Here is an 11,808-nt window from a genome sequence, read left to right as displayed (position 1 = left end):
GCCGAGGGCCGAAGCCGCGTCCTGGGCGCCGTAGAGCATGATGGGAATCGTAGTAGGAAAGGCTCTGGGTGCGTTGAGCGTTGTGACACGTACAGCCTCTAAAAAGAGCACGCGGAGGACGAGGTTCTGCGAGGAGAGAGACTCAGAGCAACCTGGGAGGTGTAGTGCAGTTGACATAGCAGAAGATTCGGGGTGGGCGCTGAGGTTCCGGGAAAGGGCTGAAAAGAGGTAGGTGCTTCAAGTCGCGCGCCTCCGGACTGAACTCCGGGAGTGAAACGGCACCTTCCGGGGTCTGCTGCCGCTCCCGGCCCTGCGAAGAGCTTTAAGTCCTCCTAGAGTGGTGGACCATGTTGCCATGGAAACCTTTGCCCCGGACCCAGGAGTGCGGTCCTGTAGCCGCGAAAGGAGTGTGCTTTCCTCCGCTGTCGGGAAGTTCTCTCGGCAGCTTCTTTTGAGCTGGGTGGATTTTCGGTGCATTTGGGCAGTGGCGAAAGAATAAGCTCGAAGAGCCCTCTAGCGCCAGAGTAAAATAAAGAGCCAGCGGAGGAGCCATGGCCTGTGTTTGGTCTATATTACTCGGAGTGAGATGAAGAATGTCAGGCGTCAGGTAAACTGCGCGCAAGCAGCTCTGCACAGCCCTGTGTTGCCCTGGGTGTTGGGGCACCAGAGATCGACAAGACAAGGTTTTTGCTCCCGTATCGGGGGTGGAGATTTTTCAAAATTTATTGTTGTTTCCCGAGCTGGACAGAGCCTCCTACCCTCTCCAAGGGCAGTTACAATAATAATGGCTACATATTTGAGCGTTTACTAAATGCCAAGTTACGTACGTTACAGGCACTTATCTGCATCACGTCATTCAATCCATACAACACCTGAGTACAGATACAAGGGAAGAAGCTAAGATCTAGTGAAAGGCGAAGCTAATTGTCCAAAATCAGTGGCAACAGAATTTGAGTCTCTGCCCTTTGCCTCCAAAGCAAGCACTTTTACCCATTACACTATACTTCTTCATAGTGGTGAGCTTTTTACAGCTTGCGGGAAAGTTAGAATGTATCACAGTTGTTTTTTTCTTTTAAGCATTCTCTTGGAACTTTGGCTTCCTCTTGCCTTTGTCTACGTTGGAATCAAGATCCTATTTGATTTGGGAGTTCCTGTCGTGGCGCAGCAGAAACGAATCCGACTAGGAACCAGAGGTTGTGGGTTTGATCCCTGGCCTTGCTCAGTTGGATCCGGAGCTTAAGGATCCGGCATTAGGGTGAGCTGTGGTGTAGGTCGCAGACGCGGCTCGGATCTGGCATTGCTGTGGCCCTGGCGTAGGCCGGCAGCCACAGCTCTGATTAGACCCCTAGCCTGGGAATTTCCATATGCTGTGGGAGCGCCCTAAAAGGACAAAAAAAAAAAAAAAAAAAAAATCGTATTTGATTTAGTACCAAAAAATTTGAAATGTAATGTGTCAGTGTTTTGTGTTGATAATATCATTTGTCTCAGTCCCAGGCTTCATGGGAGGAGGGGAAATTTTATCTTTTGTATACTTCACAGTCCCTAGCTACATCCTAGAAACATGTAATAATCATTTATGTTTGTACATACTTTTTTTTTGCTTTTTAGGGCCGCACCTGCGGCATATGGAGGTTCCCAGGCTAGGGGTCTAATCAGAGCTACAGCTGCCGGCCTGTACCACAGCTCACCACAACACCGGATCCTCAACCCTCTGAGTGAGGCCAGGGATGGAACCCTTAACCTCATGGTTCCCAGATAGATTCATTTCCACTGCGCCACGATGGGAACTGTACATACCTCATTTTATTTATTTATTTATTTTGTCTTTTGTCTTTATTGGGCTGCAGCAGTGGCATGTAGAGCCGAGTCTGCAATCTATACCACAGATCACAGCAATGCTGGATCCTCAACCCACTGAGTGGGGCCAGGGATCGAACCTGAAACCTCATGGTTCCTAGTTGGATTTGTTTCCGCTGCACCATGAGGGGAACTCCAGAACTATACATACTTTAAAGGAGGTTTCACTTACCTCATTCTCACTTTTTTTGTGTGGTCTTTTTTAGGGCCACACCTGAGGTATATGGAAGTTCCTAGACTAGGAGCCAAACTGGAGCTATAGCTGCCGGCCTACACCAAAACCATAGCAACACAGGATCCAAGCCCTGTCTGCAACCTATACCACAGCTCACGGCAATGCTGGATCCTTAACCCACTGAGCAAGGCCAGGGATCAAACCTGCATCCTCGTGGATACTAGTGGGATTCTTAACCTGATAAGTCTCAGCTAGAACTCCAAGGCTGAGACATTTGTTAATCAACTGAATAGCTTCAACTTTATCTGTAAAATAGGGTAATTTTGCCAGTGTCATAGTATTTCTGTGTTAAAAATGAGAATGTACAAGAAAAGCATAGCATGGTGCTCGAGAAAAGTTCATTTCACTTTTTGAATTTGAATATCTAAATTTATTCAGCAAAACATATACTGATTGGTTATTATAGACATTCTCTACAGGATGCTGTTGGGAATATAAAGATGATGCCATTGGAGTTTCCTTCGCGGCTCAGCGGTTAACAAATCTAACTAGGATCCATGAGGATGCGGGTTCCATCCCTGGCCTTGCTCAGTGGGTTAAGGATCCGGGGTTGCCATGAGTTGGGGTGTAGGTCGAAAATTCGGCTCAGATCCTGTGTTGCTGTGGCTGTGGTGTAGGCTAGAGGCTATAGCTCCGATTTGACCTCTGGCCTGGGAACCTCCATATGCTGCAGGTGCAGCCCTAAAAAGAAAAAAAAAATGATGCCCTCAACAGCTTTTAAACTCAGTTTAGGAGTTTCCTTCTAAAGAAAATCTTTTTTTTTGAGTTCCCGTCATGGCGCAGTGGTTAATAAATCCAACTAGGAACCATGAGGTTGCAGGTTCGATCCCTGGCCTTGCCAAGTGGGTTGGGGATCTGGCATTGCCGTGAGCTGTGGTGTAGGTTGCGGAAGAGGCTTGGATCCTGAGTTGCTGTGGCTGTGGTGTGGGCTGGCAGCTGCGGCTCTGATTCAACCCCTAGCCTGGGAACCTCCATATGCTGCAGGAGCGGCCCAAGAAATGGCAAAAGTCAAAAATAAAGAAAAGAAGAAAACCTTTTTTTTTTTTTTTTTTTTAAGCATACAAATTACTTTGGATTTTCATATTCTAGGGTGTTCCCTTGGCCTCTGTGCATACTTGTTCTCTCTGCCTCGGATGCCCTTAAGCCCCTTTCTCTGCCTGCCCTTCACACATCAACTAAGACATCATCTCTACCAGGAAGTCTTGCACATCCCTCTTCACCCCACTGGACTGAGTGCTTATGTGATACCATTGCGTTACCCTCCTCAGCGTTCTTATTACACTGTATTGAAATTTTCTCTTTGTTTGTTTTTTCCACAGACTGTGGCTATGCCTTTTAACTGTGTAGCTGGAGTACAAGAAGTGTTTGTTTAATGAATGACCTATCCATTTAGCACCTACTTAGACCCTAAGGATAACCCTGTGAATTGGTGAGTTAGAGGGAGTTTTCCTAAGATTTAGTAAACTGATTTTAGTATTTGCAAGTGATCACAAATCCCTCACAATTTGCACATAATATTAATCAAATTTAATGGCTTGTGTATATTCCTATTAACTACACTGAATTAAGATGTGATATTTAATTTTACTCTCTTAGCTAGAGTATTTGCTTGTGAACAGAGCATGAGATTGAAATGATTGTTGTCTAGAATCCTCTTTTATAGGCATCTTGCTTGTTTTTCTTTTTTTTTTTTTTGGTGGGGTGGGGGGTATTGGCTGTGCCCACGGCATATAGAAGTTCCCAGGCCAGGGATCAAATCACACCACAGCAGGACCTGAGCCACAGTAGTGATAATGCCGGATCCTTAACCCGCTGAACCACCATGGAACTCCTAGGCAGCTTGCTATTGTAAGTTCTGGAAGAAAGAATTTTGTGGAACTTCGTGGAACTTCATCATGTAATAATCACACAGCTAAAGACCTAGAAGTCAGTGTGTGAATCTAGATGAGTCTTTTGTACTGCCATTTGTTTTAGTGTGGTTGCTTACAAATTGATCTGATATTTGTAGCTGAGATTTATCTTTTCCATTTGTTCCTCCTGTCTGCAATCTTTTTTTTTTTTGTCTTTTTAGGGCCACACTCGCAGCATATGGAGGTTCCCAGGCTAGGGGTTGAATCGGAGCTATAGCTGCTAGCCTACGCCACAGCCACAGCAACGCTGTGTCCCAAGCCACATCTGGGACCTACACCACAGCTCACAGCAATGCTGAATCCTTAACCCGCTGAGTGAGGCCAGGGATTGAACCCGTGTCCTCATGGGTGCTAGTTGGGTTCGCTAACTGCTGAGCCATGACGGGAACGCCATCCTCTCTGCCATTTTTAACAGCTCATAGTTTGCTGGGTCTGTTCCTTAGTGTTGATTTCATCATGCTGCGACGGAAACCAACCCGCCTGGAGCTGAAGCTTGATGACATTGAGGAGTTTGAGAGCATTCGAAAGGATCTGGAGGTAAGAGTACAACTTTCAAACCCTTAGGACTATTTAGAACACTAACTCCAACTTTTGAACTCCAGATTCTTATACCAACAGCTTATTTGAAATCTCTATTGGGTATTTTCCAAGCATCTCAAGTGTAATGTATTAGTTTCCAGTGGCTGCTGTCGGAAATTGTTACAGACTTGGTTTAAAACAAATTTATGCTGTCACAGGGTTTTGGTTTTTTTTATCAATTTTTTTTTGTCTTTTTGTCTTTTTTTTTAGGGCTGTATCCGAGGCATATGGAGTTTCCCAGGCTAGGGGTCGAATCGGAGCTGCAGCTGCCAGCCTACACCACAGCACCGCCAGATCCAAGCCACGTCTGCAACCTACACCACAGCTCACGGCAACCCTGGATCCTTAACCCACTGAGCGAGGCCAGGGATCAAACCCAAAACTTCGTGGTTCCTAGTCAGATTCCTGTCCGCTGCACCATGACAGGAACTCCTGCTTTCACAGTTTCGTAGTCCAGAAATCTGAGATTGTTATCACTGATCCAAAATCAAGGTTGCAGGACCATGCTCCCTCCAGAGGCTCTAGGGAAGCATCTGTTGCTTGACTATTGCAGCGTCTGGTGGCCAGTGGCATTCCTTGACTTGTGGCCACACCATTCCAGTCTCTGCCTCTGTGAAGGCAATGGCCTTCTCCTCTTCTGTCTGTGAAGTCTCCCTCTGCCCCTTCTTGTAAGGATACATGTAATGGCACTAAGGCCCACTCAGATAACCCAAGATAATATTCCCATGCAGTATCCTTAAATCCATCACATCTGCAAAGACCCTTTTCACACATGAAGCAACAATTACAGGATCTGGGGATCAGGAACTGACAGCTTTGGAGGTCATTGTTCAGCCTACTACATTTAACATTAAAACAAACAAAAAAACCTCATGATTTTTCCCTCAAACCAGTTTCACCTCAGCGTTCCTTATGTCAGTGTCTATGCAATTGCTCAAGCCAGAAACCTAGGAGTTGATGTTGAGGTCTCCCTTTTCCTTACCTTTCATATTCTGTCTGTCCACAAATTGTTTGATTCTACCTCTAGAATATTTCCAGAATCTACCCATACCTTTTCATCTCCACTTTTAGAATCTTAGTCCAAGTAACCATCATCTCACTCTGTACAATTTCAGTAGCATCCTAAGTTGTGTCTCTACTTCCATTTTTGTGTCTTCAGTCCATTCTCCATCAGGTATCTAGAATGATCTTTAAAAAAATTCAGGTCAGGAGTTCCCTGCTGTGGAGCAGTGGGATTGGCAGCATCTTTGCATCACCAGGATGCAGGTTGGATCCCTAGCCCTGCACAGTGCGTTAAAGGATCCAACATTGTCCCAGCTGTGGTATAGGTCACAGCTGTGGCTCAGATCTGGATCTGATCCCTGGACTTGGAACTCTATATGCCAAAAAAAAAAAAAAAAAAAAAAAAAAAAATCAGATCGTATCATTCTTGTGCTTAAAACTCCTCAGTGGTTTTCTGCATTTGCAATTGAAACCTCAATTCCTTATTGTGGCCACAAAATTTTGTATGTTCTGGCCCCTCTCAGGATTCACCTTCTGCTACTCTTTGCCTTGCCCCCTGTACCCTAGGCACACTGGTTTTCTTCCATTTCCTCCAACATGCAGAACTATTTGTAATTCGTGGCTTTTGCGCACATTATTTCTCTCTGCCTGGGGTGCTTCCTCTTTCTTCATGTCTCAGTTTGAGTGTCACAGCCTCAGTCTAAGAGGCCTCTTCTGAGCCTATCCAGCTTAGGTGTGTCATCCCTGCCCATGTTGCCTCCCTCTCATTAGAGTCTCTCAAAGTGGTTTGTTCTTTTATTTCATGGCACTTATAATTTACAATGACTTGTTTATTGTAAAATCATTTACATTAGGAACTCTGATTATAGAAGACTGTAGAAGGAAGATATGTCTGTCTTCTCTGCCTTTGAATTTCCAGAATCTAGTACATAGTAGTTCAATATGTATTTTTAAGTGTAGCCTTACCCTGTGGTATTAGATATCTCTTAATAAGGCTTAAATGATTTACTGGCCTTCAGAATAAAGTCCAAATTCCTTAGGATGGCATAGAAGGCCCTTTGTGATCTGTTGCTTGTTTGCCTGTCCACTTTATCTCCCACTGCCAAGTTATCTTTAATCTCAGTGCCCTACGCACACTCTGTGCCTTTCCCTGGCGTGCCCTTTATGGTTTAAACTTCAGTTGTAATGCGTCTCAGAAAGTGTTAGTCTCATTCTGAACTTTGACTCTCCCGAGTCAGCTTACTGTTGAGTTACCCTTTTTTGTTTGTTTGTTTCCTTTTTTTTTTTTTTTTTTTTTTTTTGTCTTTTGTTGTTGCTGTTGTTGCTATTTCTTGGGCCGCTCCCGCGGCATATGGAGGTTCCCAGGCTAGGGGTCCAATCGGAGCTGTAGCCACCGGCCTACACCAGAGCCACAGCAACTCGGGATCCGAGCCGCGTCTGCAACCTACACCGCAGCTCACGGCAACGCCGGATCGTTAACCCACTGAGCAAGGGCAGGGACCGAACCCGCAACCTCATGGTTCCTAGTCGGATTCGTTAACCACTGCGCCACGACGGGAACTCCTGTTTGTTTCCTTTTTAGGGCCGCACCGCGGCATATGGAGGTGCCCAGGCTAGGGGTCTAATCAGAGCTGTAGCCGCCGGCCTACACCCCAGCCACAGCAACGCGGGATCCGAGCCGCGTCTTCGACCTACAGCACAGCTCACGGCAACCCCGGATCCTTAACCCACTGAGCAAGGCCAGGGATCAAACCCGCAACCTCATGGTTCCTAGTGGGATTCGTTTTCGCTGCATCTTGGCGGAAACTCCCTTTATTTCTTGTCTTTCTGAGAATAGCCGTTCTAATGGGCATGAGGTGATATTGCATTGTGCTTTTGATTGGCATTTCCCTGATGATCAGTGATGCTGAATGTTGGACATCTTTTCCCATGCTTGTTGGCCATCTGTATATCCTCTTTGGAAAAATATCTATTCAGATTTTCTGTCCGTTCGACAGAAAATCAGACAATTTTTAAATTGGGTTGTCTCTTTTTGTCGTTATTGACGTGTATGAGTTCTTTATGTATTTTGGATATTAACCCTTTATCAGCTAAATTGTTCGCAATTGTCTTCTTCCATTTGATAGGCTTTCACTTGTGGGTGATTTTCTCTGCTGGGCAGAGGCTTTTAGTTTGCTATAGTCCCATTTGTTTATTTTTGCTTTTGTTTCCCTTGTCTGAGGAGATATACTCTGAAAGATACTGCTAAGACTGATGTCAAATAGCATATTGCCTATGTTTTCTTCTAGGAGTTTTATGGTTTTAGGTCTGACATTCCAGTCTTCCATCCATTTTGAGTTAATTTTTGTGTATGCCATAAGATTGTGGTCTAGCTTCATTCTTTTGCATGTGGCTATTCCGTTTTCTCAACAGCATTTATGAAAGTAGCTGTCCTTTCTCCTTGGTATGTTCTTTGCTACTTTGTTGTAAATTAATTATCCGTATATGTGAGCATTTGTTTCTGGGCTCTCATTTCTGTTCCATTGATCTGTATTTTGTATTTCTCTTTTTCTGCTAATACTGTGCTTTTTGGTTTACTATGGCTTTTGTAGTATAATTAGAAATCAGGGAGTGAGTGTGTTACCTCCAGCTTTGTTCTTTTTTTTTTTTTCAGGATTGATTGCTTTGGCTACTTGGGGTCTTTTGTGGTTTCTTAGAAATTTTAGGAATTTTTGTTCTCTTTTTGTAAAAAATGTTGGGATTTTGAAGGAGATTGAATTAAATCTAAAGATGGCTTTAGGTAGTATGGACATTTTAACTGTTAATGGTTCTATTCATGAGCATAGAATACCCTTTCATTTCATTGTGTCTTCTTTAGTTTCTTTCAATAAGTTCTTATAGTATTCAGTATACAGGCCTTTTCACCTCCTTGGTAAAAATTGATTCCTAGATATTTTATTGTATCGTTTTTTAGTCTTTCTACTAAGGGCAGTTATCTAGTGGGTTTCGCCTCTTTTTGAATAACTTAGGAGGGAGAGATACTTTTTGCTGCACTGAAATGAAACAGTAGAAAACTGGTATTTCATTTTTGTTTGTTTTGTCTTTTTAGGGCCATACCCGTGGCATATGGAGGCTCCCAGGCCAGGGGTTGAATCAGAGCTGTAGCTTCTGGCCTACATCATAGCCACACGAGATCTGAGTCTGCAACCTGCACCATAGCTCACAGCAACCCTGGATCCTTAACGCACTGAGTGAGGCCAGGATTGAACCTGTGACCTCATGGATACTGTGTCCTCATGGATTCATTTCTGCTGACTCCGGTTTTTCATTTGTTAATGAAAGTAGTTTTATTACATTTTGATGACTCTGACTTCTGAAACAGTCAGCAGTTAACAGTGGGTAACAGTGGGAATCCTTTTAAGTGATTTCATTCTACTTGGATATTCAGGGTTTCTCACGACTTTTAAAATGATATCATCCTTTGCCATCTGAAACTTGTTTTCACAAAGGTGTTTGGGGAGAACTTTCTAATGTTATTTATTGGGTAGTGTAGACTAACCAGAGAGTAACTAGGCAAGGTCATTACATATATATACATATACATATATGTATAAATACATACATATATATACATATACATATATGTATAAATACATACATATATATACATATACATATATGTATAAATACATACATATATAAAGTAATACCTCGCTTATTCACTGTAATACTTTGACGTTGGGCTGTAAATGCTCACAGTTCAGCAGTAAGTGGTGAAGAATGGTGGTGATTCCAGGGACTAGTATAGTAACAAACTCTAGATAAAACTTCTGTTCACTCTCAGAGAAAGTTGTTATCATCTAATATCTTTACAGGCAGGTAGTGGTAGTTGTGGGGCAAGTGTTAAAAGTCTTTTTTTAGGGCTGCATCCGAGGCACATGGACGTTCCCAGGCTAGGGGTCAAATTGGAGCTGCAGCTGAGGGCCTACACCACAACCATAGCAATGCCAGATCTGAGCTGTGTCTGCAACCTACACCACAGCTCATGGCGATGCTGGATCCTTAACCCACTGAGCAGAGCCAGGGATGGAACCCATGTTCTCATGGGTACTAGTCGGGTTCATTACTGCTGAGCCACAATGGGAACTCCTAAGTCTCTTTTTGAAAATGATCAGAGATCAAAGATAAAGACTGTGAATTCTGCAGTCACTTGTGGCTTAAGAGCCAAACCTTTTATCTGAAAACAGAATGACCCACCCCCCTCCAAAATCAGGCCTCATGATAGGATAGCACAAAACCTTCTATTCCTGTGTTTCATTTAATTTCATGATGTCATCCATGCAGTTAATTTCTGGTGGTTATTGTTTTATATGTCACTTTATTTTTTCATTTGTTGTGTGGACTTCCCTATCTGTTGTGTGGACTTTCCTCTGTGATAGCCCTGATCACCCTTTTGTAATTGTCTATTTATCTGTTTTCTTGTTAGATGACATCCTGGAATGTAGGGTTTATATCTTTTTTTTAATGGCTGCACCTGGGCCAGGGATCAAAAGAGCTGCGGTTATGACCCTCCACCACAGCTGCGGCAACACCAGCTCCTTAAACTGCTTGAAGTGCCATAGCGGGAACTCCAGGGGTTCTATCTTTTATCACCAGATCTTTGCACTTCCCCTGTACCTCTAACCATCCAAATCTGGGATTCCAGTTTATTGTTCCATGGACTTGATCCCTATCCTTTACCCCATGCCCCTTAAGTGGTAGGTACTAAGTAAGTGTCTGGTTAATGGAGAGAATATTGCCTTAATACTAAAACTTTTATACTTTCAGACCCGTAAGAAACAAAAAGAAGATGTGGACGTTGTAGGAGGCAGTGATGGAGAAGGTGCCATTGGGCTCAGCAGTGACCCCAAGAGCAGGGAACAAATGATCAATGATCGAATTGGTTATAAACCTCAACCCAAGCCCAACAATCGTTCATCTCAGTTTGGAAGTTTCGAATTTTAGAGGTGGATTATCTCGCATGCCAGAGCCCTGGGATGGAGTCAAATGATGAAAGAAAGATTTAACAGAATGTTTTACCTCCTGCAGAGAGAAACACTTGTGCCTGCTTCACTTGCACTCTTAGCTGAAATTCAAACTCTGGTTTGTATCTGGAAATTTTCACTCTATAAAACTTGTCTCATTTTTGTTTTTTGAAATGCATTTTTAGAAGTGTGCAACGTCCTTAATGAAGTTTAATAGCACTGTTGACTTGTTGTATTGTTCTTCCCACCTTTATTAAAAGACCGTAAGCACAGAACACTCCCTTGATCCCTGTCACGGACTATTCAGCAAGTATTTATTGAGCACCTGCTGTGTGCCAGGTACCATTTGAGGCACTCAGTAACATCAGTGAACAACTCACAGATGCCTGCCCTTGTGGAGGTTAGGATTCTTGTATTTTGTATAAACTTGATCAAGTTGTGCATTTCTTGATGGCTTTGTAACTAGTTTGGGTATCATTTTGGGAAAACAGTGGAGTATCAGAATTACCATCATTCCAGTTTTCCTTTCTTTTCAACATTAGGTAGTTTTTCCATTGAGGAGCCACTCTGAGAGGCAGCTCAGAGGGTGTTTTAGAATCATGTTACTGTGATAGAAATCATGCCAACTGTGGTAGAAAGAACCTCTGGAACCACTGGTTCTAGAGACCCCTTAGCCAAGACTTCTTTACAGGCTGGCCAAAAAAATTTACCAGATTTTTAAAGAAAAGATTACAGCTGTAAACCTTTGAAACCACTGAGATCACATGCATCGATTTTTGTATTTGGTAGGTTCTAGTGTTCCTTTGGGGGTTGCCCAAACTTAGGAAGATGGTCAAGCACTTGTGAAGAGGTACTGACCTTAGCTGGGAGCATATACCTTCCACTTCCTGAAAGCTGGAGTGAAAATAACCAGATTAACTCAAGTGGGTACTATTATTGCCTTTTTAATAAATGAGAAAACTAAGGCTTAGGTATCATTAAAATACCTTTATTATTGAAATGCCTTTCCTAAGGTGCCACTTCTAAGTGGAGCAAACCAAGCTCATCATGCCACTGCACTATGGGAAAGTCTAGGAGTGGTGCTGAATGGCAAGATGCCCATCTAGGGGCCAAAACACCGCTATTCTGGCATGAAGGGGACAGGCAGGGCCAATGCTTGACTCCAGGCTTGGGGGTTCCTAGAGGGCCTTTTGCCCCAGAGCATAAACACAAGGTTGGGACT

General features: G+C 43.5%; 1 protein-coding gene across 6 annotated transcripts; it reads left to right on the top strand.

The window, feature by feature from the left end:
* Window positions 1–37: 37 nt before the first annotated feature.
* CDC26 (cell division cycle 26) lies at window positions 38–10,861 on the top strand. Of its 6 annotated transcripts, none has more exons than XM_021067701.2 (5): window positions 38–228; window positions 1,078–1,255; window positions 3,412–3,521; window positions 4,446–4,539; window positions 10,390–10,861. In XM_021067701.2, exons 3-5 carry the CDS (start codon window positions 3,469–3,471, stop codon window positions 10,564–10,566), a joined length of 324 nt encoding a protein of 107 aa, XP_020923360.1. In that variant the 5' UTR covers window positions 38–228; window positions 1,078–1,255; window positions 3,412–3,468; the 3' UTR covers window positions 10,567–10,861. The 6 variants fall into 6 exon arrangements, with proteins under 6 accessions (XP_020923360.1, XP_020923366.1, XP_020923355.1 ...); XM_021067707.2 differs by having other exon boundaries at window positions 38–607; XM_021067696.2 differs by lacking the exon at window positions 1,078–1,255.
* Window positions 10,862–11,808: the final 947 nt, after the last annotated feature.

Source organism: Sus scrofa, chromosome 1 (genome assembly GCF_054392235.1).
Source record: "Sus scrofa isolate SSC_HxYL_T2T_F1_AM1 chromosome 1, Sscrofa_HxYL_maternal_Yorkshire_Landrace_v2.0, whole genome shotgun sequence".
In the NCBI taxonomy this organism is placed as follows: domain Eukaryota; kingdom Metazoa; phylum Chordata; class Mammalia; order Artiodactyla; family Suidae; genus Sus; species Sus scrofa.
The sequence above is the reverse complement of the archived record's forward strand: the minus strand, read 5'-3'. Positions and strand labels throughout refer to the sequence as shown.